At 41.0% G+C, this 18814-nt stretch overlaps 1 protein-coding gene across 1 annotated transcript; it reads right to left on the bottom strand.

The window, feature by feature from the left end:
* Positions 1 to 895: 895 nt before the first annotated feature.
* On the bottom strand, positions 896 to 4396 carry LOC124056140. The gene is made up of 2 exons (XM_046383278.1): positions 1038 to 4396; positions 896 to 950 (listed from the first exon to the last, which is right to left on the bottom strand). The coding sequence occupies exon 1, from the start codon at positions 4393 to 4395 to the stop codon at positions 1585 to 1587; it is 2811 nt and encodes a 936-aa protein (XP_046239234.1). The 5' UTR covers position 4396; the 3' UTR covers positions 896 to 950; positions 1038 to 1584.
* Positions 4397 to 18814: the final 14418 nt, after the last annotated feature.

The following is an 18814-nucleotide window of genomic DNA, read 5'->3' as shown; positions in this document are numbered from 1 at the left end:
AGAAAAAATCAGAAGAACGAGAAATCACAGAATAAGAAAAATTTGAGAAAAAAAACAATCAATTCCACATCAAAAATTGACAAACAATGACCTCAAAATTACAAAAAAAGTTGTTATTTTTAAGATACTTCAGTACATTTGGGTTTTTAGTTACATTACACAATTTATTGTATGATTCAACACACTGAGATGATGCTGGAGAAAAAAATAAGTTGTCTATAACATAATAATAATTGTTATTTAAATGAATAGCAATGCCATGTCTGTTAAACACATACTTCCACTATTGTTGTGAGCAGTTTCAGCTACTTCCTCTGTGAAAAGATTCATGTAAACAGGAACAACAGAAAGTTAAAAATCATATTTATTCCAACAGAGGTATGGTACCTTCGCAAAATATGAAATAACAAGCAAGAGAATCAGGATGAAATGTCAGACCTGTAAAAAATAGTAATTCACCACAAGATGGCACTCTTTCCTGACTTTTTACTGTTTACCATTGAATAAACAGGGGACTAATAATGCAACAAAATGTGCAAGTGACACAAATGTCTCAAGCCACACAAACTAGTAATCAGTGACAAACCTGGAGGAGAGGATGGGGCAGGGTGGGAAAGACTGAAAGACTATTAACTATGTCCCATTCATAATACATATGTCTGATCTGTAAGAATTTAAAGGTACATCATTAAGGTACTTTACATCATTTTGATAATAACCAAATATTGTGTAATAATTTTGTAATCAGAAAAATAATAGAAGTACACTATACATATATAAAGTTATCTTGCAGGTCCAGAATAGACCATTTTCATCTATCCAGAGAAATTCTGGTTCAAAAATGTGCAATAACTCATCCTGTATCTACTATGGCAACAAGAACTACGCTTCTTACTGATGTCCACAACCTTTTTATTGTCTTTCGTCGTGGTTAAGGAACACCGTGAAAACTGGAACAAGAACATATTTCCATATACATCATTTCTATTATTCTCTTTCACACAAGTACATGGATTTCAGTATTTAAAAGTGATTACCGTGTACGCCTGGTTAGCCAGTAGTAGACAGTCATCTCTTTCTCAATTCCCGCTCACAACTTCCGGCTTAAGCTACACAGGAAGTGACCTTTTCACAATAAAACTAAACATTTCCGCAAGATCCCACAACAATCATGGATCATAATTCAGGATGTTTCACCACAATCTATGTAAACAAATAAACAATCAGAACTGCAATGTGATGATTGCACCTTAACTTCTGACATTGCCATGGTAACATAGCCATATTGCGAGCGTCAGCTACACTCCCACCAAATTACCTTTGATTAACACAAATGAAGATGTGCAATACACTTATGCTCTTCATTAAATAATCAACAGTAATTTCCAAGCACTGGTATGTTGTTTCGTGTAACACTCTGACATCTGGAAATTGAACATATGATTTCCTACACAAAATTCAAAACACAGATTACCAGTGTAATTCACATCTCAACATGTACTGAATATCCAATTAAGAATGAACGTTAGTATAACAACCACTTTTAGCTTAAAAGGAGACATTTAAGCAATGACTTTCCCTTCTTTAGCTACTCTTAACTAGAACCACTAACTTCTGAATGGGTCTTTGAACGATGGATGGCTGGCTGAGGCGCTCACCCTTTTTTCCTAACTTCCGCTCTCCAATCTGCACCGTCACTTTCCGTACCAGTCCATCGTCATCCTCATGTGCTTCAACAACCTTAGCAAGTTTCCACTCGTTGCGAGGGACGTCCTCCTCTTTGATGATCACAATATCACCCACATTCACATTACGCCTTGGTGCATGCCATCGTTGCCGCAAAGCAATGTTTGACAGGTATTCCTTCCTCCATCTGTGCCAAAACTGTTCAGACAGAAACTGGACCCGTCTCCACCGTTTCTTAGCATACAGGTCTTCCTTGCTGAACTTTCCTGGTGGGGGAAGTGGAAACGAGGATTTCATCGTAATCAAATGATTTGGTGTGAGTGGCTCCAAACTTGTGGGGTCGTTGATAGTATCGACAGTAAGTGGACGGCTATTTACAATAGACATAGCTTCATAAAGGAATGTCCTTAGAGAGGTATCGTCCAATCTTCCATCACTGTAGGCGAGGACTGTGCTCAGTACACTTCTCACTGTCCTGATTTGGCGCTCCCAGACACCTCCAGTGTGACTTGAGTGTGGTGTGTTCATCTGGAAGTCGCATTGATTATCTGCCAAATATGCAGCCACTCTTTCCTTATTCAGTTCCTTCAGAGCCCTTGCCATTTCATTTTTTGCGCCCATGAAGTTAGTGCCTTGATCCGATCTAATGTGTCTTACAGCTCCACGGATAGCTATGAAGCATCGTAAGGCATTGATGAATGCATCAGAGGTCATATCTTCCAGCATTTCGATGTGTACTGCCCTGGAACATAGACATGTGAAGAGGAGACCGTACCGTTTTTGTTCTTTACGACCTCGCTTGGTGTGGAAAGGGCCGAAGCAGTCCATGCCACAGTAAATGAACGGTGGTGCGGGATCAACACGGTCACTCGGTAAGTCCGCCATCCGTTGTTCCTCTGGCGGTGCGCGCATCCTCCTGCACCGTACACACTGCCTGATGTATTGAGCTACGGCTTTACTTCCACCAACTATCCAGTAACCATTGGCCCTTAGCCCATTGAGAGTTTGTCCTCTGCCTTGGTGTTGTATTCTGTCATGGTGATGAGCAATGATAAGGTTTGTGACAGCGCCATCTTTGGGAAGGATTACTGGGTGTCTCAGCTCAAAAGGCACAGAAGCCTTTCTCAGTCTTCCTCCCACTCTCATTATACCATCTTGAAGGAACGGGTCAAGCTGATAGAGTTGGTGGTTGTAAGGTAGCTTTCCTGATTTCTGGTGGAGCATGCTCAACGGCTCTTGGAAAGCATCTTGTTGCGCAAGCTTGATAAGAGTCAGTGCAGCTTGCTTTCTCTCTTCCACATTTAAAGGATCTGTGGTCTTTACCCTATTAGCTAATCGCTTGATACGAGCAATGACATTGATCGCTGTGGTCCATCTTGAGAACCGTGACAGATGTCCTTGAACATCAAATTGCCTTGCAGCCTCTGTTTTCAGCACCTGTGTAATCCTCACCTCCGGATCTCCCACCAGTAGCTCTGATGTAACCTGGTTTGTGGCTATCTCTCTCTTCCATAAAAATTTAGGACCAGAGAACCAGTTTGAATTAATGAGGTCAGCCACCTTGAGACCTCTGGAGGCATGATCGGCAGGGTTTTCCCCTGTTTCAACGTAGTGCCATTGTCTTGTGTCCGTGGTTTCTCGAATTCTCTGGACACGGTTTGCAACAAAGATATGAAACCTTCGTGCTTCATTACTGATGTAGCCGAGAACCACTTGAGAATCTGTCCAATAATATTCCTCATCGATCTTGAGCTCTAGCTCCTCCTTTAACATGTTGCTCATGGCTGCTGAGATTACTGCAGCGGTTAGCTCCAACCTTGGTATAGTGACTATTTTAGTTGGTGCAACTCTTGCTTTGCCCATGACCAAGGAGCAGTGCACTTTCTCTTTGCTCAACAATCTGATGTAAGAGCACTGACCATACCCTTGACTGCTTGCATCAGAAAAATGATGTAGCTCAACTCTCTGGACCTCACCAAAGCTATCAGGTATGAAGCATCTTGGAATCTCGATCTTCTCAAGGTTTTCCAAATCCTTCATCCAAGTCTCCCACCTGAACTTCAAGTCCCTGGGTAGTGGTTCGTCCCACCCAGTACCTCTCTGACACATCTCCTGCAGCACTCTTTTTCCTTCAAGAATAAATGGGGCTAGAAACCCTAAAGGATCGTATAAAGAGGCCACGACTGAGAGAATCCCTCGCCGTGTCGCTGGCTTCTCATCAGGTGTCACCTTGAAGGTGAAGCTGTCACTTTCAATGTTCCATCTTATACCTAACACTCTTTGCACTGGTAAGTCATCATGACTGAGATCAACATTTTTTACCTCCTCAGCGCGTTCTGCAATGCTGATGGAATCAAGTACTTCTCGGTTGTTGGAAAGAAATTTGTGAAGGTGCAACTTTCCTTTAGCACACACAGCTTGGGCTTCCTTCACTAACTTAATTGCTTCGCCAACTGATTGCACACTTATGAGGCCATCATCAACGTAAAAATGCTTCTTGATGAAGCTAGCTGCAGAGGGGCATTCTTTCTCACTCTGACTGGCAAGATGTTTCATGCCATAATTTGCACAGCCAGGGGAAGATGATGCTCCAAACAGGTGCACTTTCATGCGGTATTCTGTGGGTTCTGAGTTTGTGTCCCCATTTTCCCACCAGAGAAACCGCAAATAGTCCCTATCTTCTTTGCTGACATGAAACCGGTGGAACATCTTTTCCACGTCACACATGACTGCAATGGGATGTTTACGGAAACGGCATAGTACAGCTGTGAGACCATTTGTAAGGTCAGGTCCTGTTAACAAATGATCATTTAATGAGGTGCCTTCATACTTTGCAGAGCAATCAAAAACCACCCGGATCTTGTCTGGTTTCCTGGGGTGGTAAACCCCCTGATGTGGGATATACCAGGTTTTTCCAGGCTCTGGTTGGATGTCTACTTTCTCTGCCTCATCATCCTTGAACACACCTTCCATGAACCTTACATAGTCCCTTTTGAACTTGGGATCTCTGTCCAGCTTTCTTTTAAGGTGCTTCAGGCGAGCTAAGGCCAGCTTTTTATTGTCTGGAAGGTGAGGACGTACCTTAAAGGGGAGAGGCATCTCAAGGTGACCATGCTCGTTTTGCTGAACTCCTCCTCTTAAGATCTGCAAGAAGCAAATATCTTCTTGAGATATGCTTTTGTCACATGATTTTGTGTCTGCAAAATCAGACTCAAGAGCCTTAATGACCGAAGGTGGCGTTATAGGTGGCAGTTCTCTGACAGACACCCGATGACAAAGACCAGTCACATCTTTAGCATTCACATGCTGAGGCACACTTCCCACAATGCTCCAACCGAGATCAGTTTTAATGGCGTAGGGTTCATAGTCACCCCCAGTGATGACTTTTCTCGGGATTAACGCTCTCGAGCAGTCATAGCCAATCAATAATCCAACACCACAGTCCATTAATGGGGGTATCTCTTGGCCTATGTTGTTAAGGTGTTTCCATTTGTTGGCTGTTTGACAGGTGGGGATATGTGCACGGTCAAGAGGAATAAAGTCTCTCGTGTAGGCTGGAGGTAAGTTGATGGAAATGTTTGAGGAGAAACCTCTGACTTTGAGATCACATACTCTTTGACTCTCCACAATTGAATCTTTCCCCATCATGGTGGAGAGCTTCAATTTTACTGGCTGCGACACTGCCTGAAGTTTTTCACACACCTCTTGATCAACAAAAGTGTGACTACTTTGTGTGTCGAGTAGGGCATATGCTAAGGTTTCCTTATCAGGAGCGTTAGGTGCTGAAATCCACACTGGTACAATCATTGAAGTGCTACCACCTTCTCCTCCCTTCACACTGCATGACAATGAGGATGTGCTTTCCTCAACTGCACTTTGCTTAGAAACTGCTGGGAAACGATTTTCATGCAATGGAGTTGGGTGACTCTTTCTGCATATGCCACACATGGCTCTGTTTCTACAGTCTCTAGAGTTGTGACCTTTCCTCAGACATGCAAAACACAACTTGTTCTCATGTATACACAATTTCTTTTCTTCTGCGGACATTTCTGTTAGTTTTTTGCATTTATGTATGGAGTGGTTTTCTCCACAGCAGATACACTTGCCTGTGTTTGAGTTCTGTAATGATGTGCTCCGTTTCTTTACTCTTTCAGAATCTCTCGGCCAGATTTCATTGAGGTCTGGTTTGAATGTGGAGCTTGATGAAACTGGAGCCTTCACATTTGTGGCAAATGTGTTTGCTTTTGAGCGCTTCATCTCTCTTACCGGTGTCTCTGCAGAGTGCTTTAAAGCATGTAAGGATGACACTGGATTACATGCAATACGTGCCTCTTTAGCGATGAACGAAGCAAACTCATGAAAGCTTGGATAATCATAGCCTTGATCCAGCTGCTCTGAGACGTAGCGGTTCCACCTGGTTGTCACCCATTCAGGAAGCTTGACCAGCATTTTCTGGTTCTCCTCGCAGTCATTCAGAACCTGTAAACCCTTTATATGAGACATGGCATTACTACATGTTTGGAGGAAATCACTGAATTCTCTCAGCTTGATATACTCTTTTCCACCAATCTTTGGCCATGCATTTAGCTTCTCTCTGAGGGCCCGTTGTACTACAAAGGAATGTCCATATCTAGCATTCAACCTATTCCATGCTAGTTGATAGGCTTCTTCGTCTTTCCTGTAGAAACTACCCTCAAGAAAAGATTTTGCTTCCCCTGTTATGTACTTTTGCAGGTAGAACAGCCTATCCGCTGGATTAGAGCATCGTCTTTCTATGAGTGCTTTAAAGCTTGTGCTCCATTCTGTGAACTTCAGAGGATCTCCTGAGAATAGGGTAGGTTCTGGGGTTGGAAGGCGAGTGAGCGCTAAGGATTCTTGTAATGCTTGAACTAAGGATGTCTCATTTTTTACAGCCTGTTGTTCTTGACCTGGTATAGGGTGAGTGAATGAGTTTGTATCATTAACTTTGTTACATAGAGGACTGCATGATCCATCCCTTCCCTTTGTCTCTTCTTCAGCATAAACATTTAGTTTTGCTTGAATAACATCAATGTCTCTCTGATTTTCGAGTTTTTTCAACTGCTGACGTTGAGCTTCAATGGCAGCTTCCATATCAATTTCAGCTCTCTTTGCAGCCAACAGAGCAGCTGTTTCTGCCCTCATAGCAGAAATACTAGGTGATTCTGAGAGATGGTCTGAACGGTGGCAGCTGCGTGCAGCAACTCTGGAAACCGTGGATCCATATATGGACCTAGCATATTCATTATCAAGTAGCATGCGTAATCTTGATCCTTCTGCCTCAGCGTCGAAATCACCTCCGCTTTCAGTGAGGCGCACTCTCATCAACTGCAGTAAGTCTGCTGTGACAGCTGAGCATGCATCAACTTTCCGCCGAATTTCTTGACTTGGTGTACTTTGGAGTCGGATGCTATCATACAGCTCCTTTAATTCGGAGTCAAGCATCTCAGCCTCATCCATCATGTCGTACATGTCACCTTCAGAGCACTCTTGCTTCAGCCTTGTACGAATACCTCTTACTCCATTTTTCCATTTCTCATATGTTGTTTTAAACCTTTTCTCCTTTTGAATTAACTCTTGCTCCTTCAGTTCTTGCATTTTTGGTGTTAGCCGTCTTTCACGAGAGGATTTTCTTACTTTTCCCTCATCTAGCTCCCCAATATCTTGTGAATGCAACATATCAGACTGACTATCACCACTTTGAGACATTTTGAACCTTCAATGCTTAAATGGAGCAAGCAAGGTAAGTAGGGTAAGTTACAAGGATATATCGTGGCTATAATTGGCAGTGAGTAGCCAAATAACACAAAAATGACACCCTTAATAATTACCAGCACCTGAGATTACTTTCTCAACTTACTGAAGTCAAATAAATGTAAGGGTCCTCAGCAAGACAACACTATAGCAATTATTATCAGAACGTTCAACAGATTTTTGATTGTCCAAAATCCCTTTAATGTCTTGCTTATTATGATTAAACGGTAGCTTATGTTCTATCCATCAACTTCCTGAGGCATAATAATCGCCCAACCTGAGGACCTACGCTGCAGCCCGCAACCGCTCCACGGAGTGTCCGCTGAAACCCGTAGCTTGCCGTCGGATGTGTAGCAGCGATACCGCTGTTCACCTCAAAACTGTAGCTTGTTGCAGGACGTGAAGCACCGCCGCTCGTCGTAGCTTGTAGCCTTCAGCTTGCCGCAGGGTGAAACACCTCCGCTCGTCTTAGCCACCTGACCCGTAGCTCGTTGCAGGACGAGGAGCACCGCCGCTCTTCGTAGCTTGTAGCCTTCGGCTTGCCGCAGGATGAAACACCTCCGCTCGTCTTAGCCCCTGGCCCGTTGCTTGTTGCAGGACGAGGAGCACCGCCGCTCTTCGTAGCTTGTAGCCTTCGGCTTGCCACAGGACGTGAAGCGACGTTGCACTATGAAGCCTCGTGGATGGATTAGGCCACGTTTTCACTGTATCTACTATGGCAACAAGAACTACGCTTCTTACTGATGTCCACAACCTTTTTATTGTCTTTCGTCGTGGTTAAGGAACACCGTGAAAACTGGAACAAGAACATATTTCCATATACATCATTTCTATTATTCTCTTTCACACAAGTACATGGATTTCAGTATTTAAAAGTGATTACCGTGTACGCCTGGTTAGCCAGTAGTAGACAGTCATCTCTTTCTCAATTCCCGCTCACAACTTCCGGCTTAAGCTACACAGGAAGTGACCTTTTCACAATAAAACTAAACATTTCCGCAAGATCCCACAACAATCATGGATCATAATTCAGGATGTTTCACCACAATCTATGTAAACAAATAAACAATCAGAACTGCAATGTGATGATTGCACCTTAACTTCTGACATTGCCATGGTAACATAGCCATATTGCGAGCGTCAGCTACACATCCTGACCACTCATTTCTACACAAAAGTTGATGTTTAGTGAGAGGCATTGAACAACAGGTAGTTACCACACACCTTGTTATAGATTCAGGGTTCAGATGTTGGGATCAAAGGATTTGCTTTCAGTGTGCGTCTGTACTGTGGGTTGGTTTCTTTCCCCGGGCATGCAAATGGATTTAAAAGGCTTACAAATCATGCAAAATACCAGACTTTGTATCAAAGGGCAATGTGGCTTCTAAGAAGTAAAATTATTAGAATGTGTCTCTTACAAAGCTGCTGGTTTTTGTGTGCAAATGAAGCCTCAGTTACCTGGAGGGCAACTGAAAAATCACATTTTATTTCCACATCAAGTGTTGATTTCTGTTTTTTGGGGTTTTTTTCTACAAGACCCCAAATAATCCACTTGGAATTTAGTAACAGGTTCAGTAAAGTGTCAGAGAGAGCAGATTACAGTACCATAGAGCTTAGAGAGAGTAATTTTCTTAATGAGAGTCACTAAAGTCAACCACTGCGAGCATGGCACTTAGCAAAGTGATGACTGATGTGGACTTGACTCAAAGAAATAATCTGTTTATTATTTCCCTACTGGCAGCCGCTCAGAGGGCATTAGACATGTTAACAAGGCAGTCTGGGAAAGCAGACAGGAGGATGAGGATGTGGGAGGAGGGGGGTGGCAGAGGCAGAGGACAAGTCTCAGTGGTCAGGAGGTACATAGTTTGTAAACCTCTTACTCTCTGTGAACCTAATAAAACATTTGTATTCTTACCTGGCTCATTATGAAAGAAAAGAAGTACATGAATCTTTTCAGCTTTCCACCCAAAGATTTCAAAGAAAATTGATAGGTTAAGAAACAAAAGTGATTGTGACTAAAAGATTTGTGTATGTGCAAAAAAAAACAAAACAAAAAAAAAAAAACAGTGAAAATGGACAGATAAAAAGGCCTCAGACATTGAAGACAACAGGGTACTGCTTGCAGTCTGTGAGCAGGGCGGCAGGACGAGGTAACGATAGATGGAAGGGCTAAGGAAGTGCTCCCAGCTCCGGCTGCAGCCCAGATGTCAGAAGAGAGATGGCAAAACACATGGGCCAGCTGAATAGATACAATATAGGCGAGACACTTCAGAAAACATATCAGCATTTACTGCCAATCTGTTTAAAGCAGCTCAGGAGTGGATTGAAACTATTGGCTGTATTTAAAGATATAGTATAAAGCTCCCCATAAAGTGACTCCAGAACATCTCAATCACCCCCTGGTGACAGGTTCCAGTACAGGTCATACTCAATTCAAATTACTTCACCAGCACAGGATGGCAGTGCTTGTATTTGGGACATTTTGGCTTTGCGTCCATCTTTATATATGTCAATGGTGACAAAAACAGCGTAGCCTGCAGTGTAAAAAAACAAATTTGGATTTTTGGATAATGCTGCTTGCATGTCCCGGTCCTGTCCTACAAGTAAATGAGCAGACTAACAGTTCACCTACTATATGAATGCTGTGTTCACAATTTGTTTTTGCTGCCCCCAAGTGTCAGAATGATTTAACATAGCTGTAAAACAGGACACATCATTAAGAAAATGAAGTGTTCTTTTTTATTTACTACTATTGTGCCTAAGTGTTAGCTAACAGTTAACTAGTTAATGCTGTAGCTGTCACTGGTTTCATGCAGCTAGCTAGTACAGAGCTAGTGCCAGATTCCAGGTAGGGGGGGGGATAAATAAGAATTAATAATAAATTTCAAAAAGTAAACTTACTCAGAACTGATAATATGGTTGTTACAACAAAAAATCTCTATGAAGCTGTTATGAAACTGTTTCACTGGGGTTTTACGTTTACACAAAGCCAATTGCTGAGGGCAGAAAACAAACTGCTGTCATGAATGTAATCAAATATGAAGGTTTACATGGCCACCACCCCAATTGTTGATATGCGAACATATTATACTGGGCCTGTAACTATGACTTTAGCAGTCTTTATTCTTTTCACTTATCAAAGGATGGTATTCTCTTTTAAGAAAATTGCAGTAAATTTAGCCCCAAGCTATGACATCCGGCACAGCTTGTAATTACACATCTAAATGGTTAAACATATAGTGAGGTAGAAGAGACAGCATTCTTCCTTGGCACGTTGAGACATGGTACAGAGACAGAAAGAAAAATAAGACTCTGAGGATAATACATAGCTCTGATGAAGAGTTAAATATCACTGGCAGGCAACTGCGACTAAAGATGTTAAATCTTAACACATTTACTTCTTAAAGGCAGCATGGAACTGATGAATGAAGATACATGCAGATATTCAAACCAACATGACTGATGATTATCTCTTCAGAATCAGACTCACTTTATCTCCTTGGTATGTAAATCACGAGGAAAACAACTAAGTCACTTCAAAGTTGCCCTTTTTTTCTACATGTTGGCTAGATTTCTGCTGCACTACATGCTCCATCCAAGCAATCTGTGTTCTTTCCAGCTGGAAGAAGTTAAACTGTGTACAATCTTTGCTATGAGTGTACTAATTAAACATGCCATGACAAACTTCAAAACACATTCAAATGTATCGCACCAGTATACAGCTCAGAGTAAAGGAGTAGAAGGAGATCCCTTACTTAGGAAAAAGCACAAACACAATTAGAACAGAGGTTTTAATAGTAAAATGTATTAAAAGTTGAAGTAGGCCTATTCACCGTGCCTAACAGTGCCATTATTTTCCAGTGTTTTAATGCTACAAGCAGTTTGAAGTGGACTTAATTCTAAAAACTTCATACTTTCGGGCAGTTTCATCTATAACAATGCATCATACATTCTATACAGTATATTGTATCTCAAATCTGAATCTACAGAGTAACTAGTGACTACAGCTGTGAGACAAATTAAGAGTAGGAGGTACAGTATTTCCCTCTGAAATGTAAGAGATGTGAGACAAAGTATAGTAGAAGTAAAGAAGCATAGAATGAAAGTACAAGCATAGAAATTGTACCTCCTATCCTGTACCATAAGTATAGCACTTATTCTATTCTATTCTACCACTAATTTAACAAAATTTGTTTACTATATACCATTCTTTACTGTAGTTTGGTGGTGGCTTGGTGTCACTGTCTATCAGGACATGATGTGAGTTTTCATGTCAAACTGACAGCGGTATGCAGTAGCTTACTAACTCCAGAAAAGGTGGGGTGGCAGCAGAATGAGAGAGATTCAAGCAGAGAAATAGGAGGGCCATGTTGAGAAAGGGAGAGAGAGAGACAGAGAGAGAGCAAAGACAATACAGCTGCAAGTGGGAAAACAGAAATGATTTGAAGCGACTCTGCTGAAATTTAGGAGGAGTGTAACTGCAAGACCCAAGGCCTGCCCTCCCACTTTTTTCCAATTATTACACAGTGAACTGAGGAAAGGTGGAGAGATCCATTAAATTCTGATGAGAAACATACACTCGTGCAGTTACACACAAACACACACACACACTGGTGGACACTACAGGGTGTGTCAGTGGTCAGCTCCAGTAAATTCATGGCAGAGTGACACTCACAGGCTTGTAAATCCAGTAACCTGGCAAGACTTCACACAGACAGCTGAGAGAGACAGACAGAACCAGGCACACAGACAGAAAGACATTAGAGGTGGAAACGCAAGTCAGGGCACTACAGTGAAGGGAGAGAGAGGCGGTAGTGCCTTCTGAAGGATGGAATTAGACACTAATCCCCTCACCTGGTTGGAGGCCCAGCTACGAGCTGTTTCTTTCAGATTCTGTCTGGGGAAAGTGACCTGTAAAGTCTGGTCAATATTCAGAGAGAAAAAAAAAGTCATTTCATATGATAGTAAAAAATACGATGCAAAAGGTATATACATATAGCAAAAAGTTGATAAATCAAGACTATAATAAGTCGAATTTGAGAATATCTCCATAGCAGAAGCTGGGGGATGTGAGGAATTGCTTAGTGATTCGAAACGAAATTTCTCAGTGTTAGTTTTCCATTTCCCCTCATGACTGTTGTTTTCTCTTTGACCAGCGCTTTGCTCTGGCATCTCTGGGAGCCTGTCAGGGCTCATTTAGCAGGGGTTGTGTCACTTCACCGCAAATTGCATTTCAAAGACAAATTGGAGCTATATTAATAGACTGCTTTCTCATATTCAGAACAATTCCCACCTCTTTTTATTTTCCACCGACTTTGTCTGAGTTTAGTGACCAAGATAATGCTGTGATTGGTCAAACCCAAGAGCGCAAGCTTAAACTCTGAAAAAAACGTTAACAGCTTAAGAAGGATTAAAAGTGTTTAATGTAAATGTGTTCACTTCAGTAAACACTAGTCAGCTTGCAGACACTTTGGAAACATTGTTATTGACAAGTGTCTTTGAGGCTGATGCATTGTATTTTATCATATCAACAAGGTGGCCAGAAATGGTCAAATTCTCAGTGAAAAGAATGCAAATTGCTCACAGGACGTTCAGCAATGCACTAAAAACAGGTCTGCTGTCTGCCTGCCACTCAGCTGGTTACAGACTGAATAACAGATGGTTTCATTTGCACATTTTACTTTTACCACTGCAATGACCAGCACTCTGACTCAGTGAAGGTTTGAGTATAAAAAGAAAGGTTTTGCGGCAGATACTTGGAGCAGAGAGTGCATGGTCATGATTTATGATTTGTGTATGTGTGTGTAAAAGAGAATGACAGAGTTGCATAATGTTTGGGGTTGTGGATTCTCTGGCACAGTCTTTGAGGGAGTGTTATTATTAGTACAAAATTATCATCTACTCTAGCTCCACTGTCCACCAACATGATCTTCCAGAGCATGTGAGTATGTTTTTATGAGTTTCTCTTTTGTTAATGAAGTGTCTTATATGCATGCTGCATTTATAGGCTTTTGATTCATGTGCAGACTGAAAGACGGCACGTTCCTTAAAAATCATTAAGGACTCACTCAACATCAGCTGATGTGTGGCATCTAGTATGAAAGGAAATAAGGGGGAGGAGCTGACAGGATGAAAATAAAGATAGTGAGAGAGGATTGGGCCTGGGGCGGTGAGAAAAGAGGAGATTGCAAAGAGTGAAAGGGTGGGAGGAGGAAAAACTATGTGAAAGGGAGGCGGCGAAAGTGAAAATGAGGAGGTGAGAAGAGTGGGTCAAAATTCTTTCCCTGATGCAGGGTTTCCTTCCTGACAAAATCCTCTTAACATGGAATGTAGCGAGTGACTTGCTATGTATTGTGGATGTGCATACCGTCATATCTATTTTACAATACCTGGCATCTGTAATTTTGAAAATAAAGATGTTCCTGTCTTCCCTTATTTCTATCTCTCATCTGATCATGAGAAGAGAGTTAAGGTATGCCAAAAGGAAATAGCTCTTGCAGTCACACATCCAAACCAAGAGCTGCTGCGCTGAGGCTCCCTTCTTTCAAAAGAAAAAAACAAAATGAAATAAAAGGTAGAGAATGACTTTGTAGAAGTTGGTGTTATTTTAAATGGCAGTAAAATGGTCAATAGGGGTGATGTGTCAGTGTTTCTGGGTCCTTGCTCACTGTTGTGATTTCTGTTTTATAGAAACATAATGACTTTTCTCTCTTTCAACTTTCCTTCCATTGTAACTGAATAAATATTGTGAGCTTTTGCATGTTACCGACACATTTTGTTTTCTGTCCCAATATTCTGTCATCCATTCTACCACTGGGTCCCAACATGATTTTGCCGTGAAGCTGAAGTCTGACATTTTCTTATATTGTCTCCAAATTTGGTGAAATAAAATAACCTTAACACAATAATCTACTCAAAGCCTGATACTGCTTATTTTCAATTGGAAGAGACAAGTGAGTGAAGTAAAGATAAATGTTTATTCGGACAGATGAGAAGTGATGACTGACAGAATGTCTTGCTTGGACTCTACAGAGAGATTTTATAATTGAGAAAGAGTAGACACTCAAGGTGGTGGCTGATGACTGCTAAGAGTAAGAGGCATGCAATAGAGGCATGAATAAACTAAAGTCACAGACAGAAATATATTTAAAAAGGAAAGCAGCAAGTTAGGTTACAATGGTGTGACACTGTGCTATTGAACGGATGGGTAATGTGTTCCTTCAGTGCCATGAACATAGGAACTATAGTTTTTTTGTAGGGAAATCCCACATACACCATCCTGCTGCTGTAAATACTCACAAGAGTACAAAGTGCTGAGAATGGTCCCAAACAAATGTTTTACATACTCCTCATAGAGCAGCATTTGCTAAAAACTACAGTCCTCAGCTGACCACTTCTTAACAATCTTTAGTAAGAACAGTGGGCTTGGGGCGGACAGGATAGGGAATTCAGATTTAAACCACATTTCAGAAATTAAAAAAAAATCTACCATTGAAAATATAGAATGACACCAATCTCATTGTTTTAAACAAAGTAATTACAAAGAATGACTGTCTTTCTCCTTTTCTTAAATGATGTGTAAGAGGTGAGATGTTCATTTACAAAACAAACATTGGTGGTCTCTATGCATGTAACCATTGCACATACCATCATCTACCCATAGCGCGTTGTCATTGTGCACATTCTCACTCCCTGTCAGCACCTGTAGGTGGCGCACTCTTCCTGGGAGTAGCTCTGACGGAGCAGGGAGACTCATGATGGAGACCTGTGACTCTCGCTGACTGTCTGCTGTCTATGAGGCCATTGTATCAGTGAGGTAAAGATAACATCTCTCAGTAGACATCACCTCCATAGACACAGAGTGGCCAGTGTTCACGTCCAACTGCCCATGAATGAGAGCTCAGCGGCTGGCTGAAAATTCTGCTTTGCTCTTCCTGACAAGTCTCTTTCTTTTATTTCTGTTTTTTCTTCCCTGTCTCCCCCTCCCCCTCCAACCCCCTCTCTCTCCCTGTTTTACTGTCTCCGTCCTAATTACACCAAACACTGACCTCAGCACACTTAGAGTCTCATCATCTCTTCACTTCCCCTGTGATTTACTGCCACTTGCTTTGACAATAGCTGGAGACTGTGAAAATGTAAATAGTGTAAAATAGTAGCATTTCAGCTCAACGTGATGAGATCACAGATGAGGAAAGGGACTGTCCAAGTGGAAATACCTCCTTCCTTCTCCCAGTGTATTATGAACTGCTGACATTGGTATCCATCTGTTTCCATGACAACTCACTCCCCTGACATTAGATAGGACAGCTATTGAGCTGAAGGTCAGACCATGTGTGTATATTAACCTGTCATCACACAAGGATGGCAGCTGATGAGGCTGCAGCAGGAGAGAGGTGATGATAGACAAGGTAATTGTGTCTGTCAGACTGGGAGATCCTCTCCTCTGTGGCAACGCCCAGGGAAGCACATTAAGCAGGCAGTTATCCAAATGAGCACTTCATCATGCAATGTATAATTAAGCGAAAATGTAAGCTGTCACATTTAAATAACATTTTCTTGAGATCAGTCTGGGGTCACTTTTCAATCTACTGCACAAAAAAACATTATTATTACCTCATAAAAAAGGTAGGACTGCTGATGATCATGTGTCCATATTTAGGGTTCCTACTTGTGCTTTCATCAAGTAAAATTTTATGGCTCAGGTGAACTTTAAAATGTTTTTAAAAATATCTCACTGTTTTAGTACAGGGTAATTCATCATATAGTATTCATTTTGTAAAGTTTCAATCATGTTTATACAGTATATACAACTAGTTTGCCCCAGTTAATATAAATGTAATGAAATATAATGATGCTTTCTTCTAATAAAAAAAAAGGAAATCATTTTTCATGATTGTAGCTATAAAACAAATTGACTGGTTTAATTTGTTTTCCTGTAAAAGCACTTGTAGGAACTTCAGGATAATATGTATGGACATGCCTTTTAAAGAGTTTGGTTATGGTTAGCTAAGATTGTGAATGATGAATTAAAGTTAACTCTGACCTAAAGCATGCAAGATGTGTTTAGTTTTTTTCAATTTCATTTATGCAAAATCATCACTAAGGTGCTCTTCTTGCCTAAACCTCACCACACTCAGCACTCTGAATGCTGCATTTACAATCAATGCAGTCTCAAGGCATACCATAGATTTTTACTTTTAGATCTGTTTTATTGTCTTTTATCATTTTGTTGTATTTTTTATTTTATTTTTTATACTAAACTAGACTCAGAGTACTGTATTTCATCTCAATGTGTGTGCACATGGAAGTGACTAAAGAATCTTGAATCTGGACTCAGGTGTCAAAATCCAGAATCCTGGAAATTTGGGGGGGGGGGGTTCCTCTAAAACACTTAAACCTAGAATGTTGCTCCCATATACTGTAACAGTCTGTAGTGCAGTGCAGTGCATGTTCTGTCATTCCTCAGGTAATTCCTGAGACCCAGCCCAGCTGCACTTTGCCCCTCCATCCCCGCCGTCACAAACTCAAATTACCACATTCCTTTCTCCCTAACCTGCTCTTTAGAGTCTAAAAGTGAAGTAAAAGGATGCCTGAGGAGACACTGCGCACACTCTACGCAGAAGACACTGCACTCACTGTTTCAGAGGTTCAATACAGTTCAGAGTTGGAACATACAGTAAAGGACATGTGCTGTAGCTGAGTGTTTTTCCACATGATTGCAAAATAAAATTATTAAAAATATTGTATGCTTAATCAGATTTTATAATTGCCTTGTTTCATTCTCTTTTCTGTTAAGAGATACAAATCAGCATTTATTTGGAGTCAGTTTGTGTCCACGTGAAAAATATAAGTGAGATACTGTTTTTTCTCTCCTAGTTGTGTCTCTACCAACTCATAAATGAAATACATGTCTCTTCAGCTGCTAAATGCTGCAATATGTCCTGCAGTTAGTCGCCAGCCTTATCAGTCTGAGGTTTGGTACTGGACAGGTAGTGCAGAGTGGGTTTAATATCTGCTGCAGATGAAAATGGCACTGATGAGAGCGTTGAGAGGGGACAGACCCCGGCCGATGATTCCCCATGGGTTTACCACTACAAGGGACCCCTTGTACATCATACAGTCTAACAGAAAAATATAGATAATAGCAGCTTTCATTGCTGGGATATGGCATCACAGCTACAAATAAATGATATTTAACATAATAATAAGTAAAGTAAAGTGAAATGAAGTGAAGTAAAATGATGAATTTGCAGTAGTATCATATGGGGAAAGAAAAAGTGCAAATGAATTATCTCATCATTTTTATAACCCCAGGATTTCACACACTTCACACACGTGATACTGATATATATTGACCTAATTAGTTCCTCTGCACTGGGCACTTTGATCCCCCCCTCCCTAATACACACACACACACAAACACACTTTTTTTTTTGAACGAAAACATCAACAGTTGTGGCCTTCAAGTTTCTCCAGCTCTGTAGGCAGCACCCCAGGACAGACAAGGAAACAGAGAAACATTTTCCCCTCAGGAAACAGGATGTCCCGACTCATAATAGTGCCCTCAGCAGACTCAGATCCCTAAACAAAATAAAGTTTTTCCCAAACACAATATAGTGCAATCAGAAGCTTAGGGGCCACCCAAAGCTGTTTCAACCTTTTGATCATCCTCTCATCTCGGTCTTTATATCTTTTCAGAAGCTGAGTTGGTTCCAAGTTAAACAGGCTCTCTGCAAACTCATTCATAAGATGAAGAGAGGTACTGTGCTTTGATAAGAAATAATATATACATTTTAAGCATCCTGTAGTCAGTCTGTTGATCAGTCAGACTTTTCCTCATTCTAACTTTATACTTTATACTTTCTTCGTCACATACTTGACATACCACGTCTCCAATATATTAAAACAATATAATGGCAATCATTACTGAATCGTAAAAATACAGCCAGTCACAGTTTTTAAAAACGAGTCAGTGTGAACCGCACACATTGTATCTGTGGCTGCTGATGGACTCAGATTCCAAATAATACAAAAGCGTAAACTAGATTACATGATGCCATAGGCAAGACACGCAAGTTTATCCTTACAGTGTTTTCCATCGACAAGGCAAAGAAAAGAAACTATTTCTGAACATTGGCTATTTTTTGTTGTTTCTTCTGAAGTTTGTTTGTTTGAAGTTTGTTTGTTTTTTTTTCTGAAGTTTCTGATGACTTCCTACCTTACCCTACACTGGTTGTCACTCAGGATAGTTACCTTAGCGTTAGATGTGAACTCAAATAAAAGACATGAGAGCCTAAATATACACTAAAATTAATATTAAAGGTGGATTAAGTAAAGTAAAGCAGTTATTTGGTGA

This window comes from Scatophagus argus, chromosome 3, assembly GCF_020382885.2.
Source record: "Scatophagus argus isolate fScaArg1 chromosome 3, fScaArg1.pri, whole genome shotgun sequence".
NCBI classification, from domain to species: Eukaryota; Metazoa; Chordata; class Actinopteri; family Scatophagidae; genus Scatophagus; species Scatophagus argus.
Note: the sequence above shows the minus strand (reverse complement) of the source record. Positions and strands in the feature narration are given on the sequence as shown.

Coding starts and splice junctions, on each gene's coding strand:
- LOC124056140 (XM_046383278.1), bottom strand. CDS start 4,395: ATGTTCCACCGGTTTCATGTCAGCAAAGAAGATAGGGACTATTTGCGG.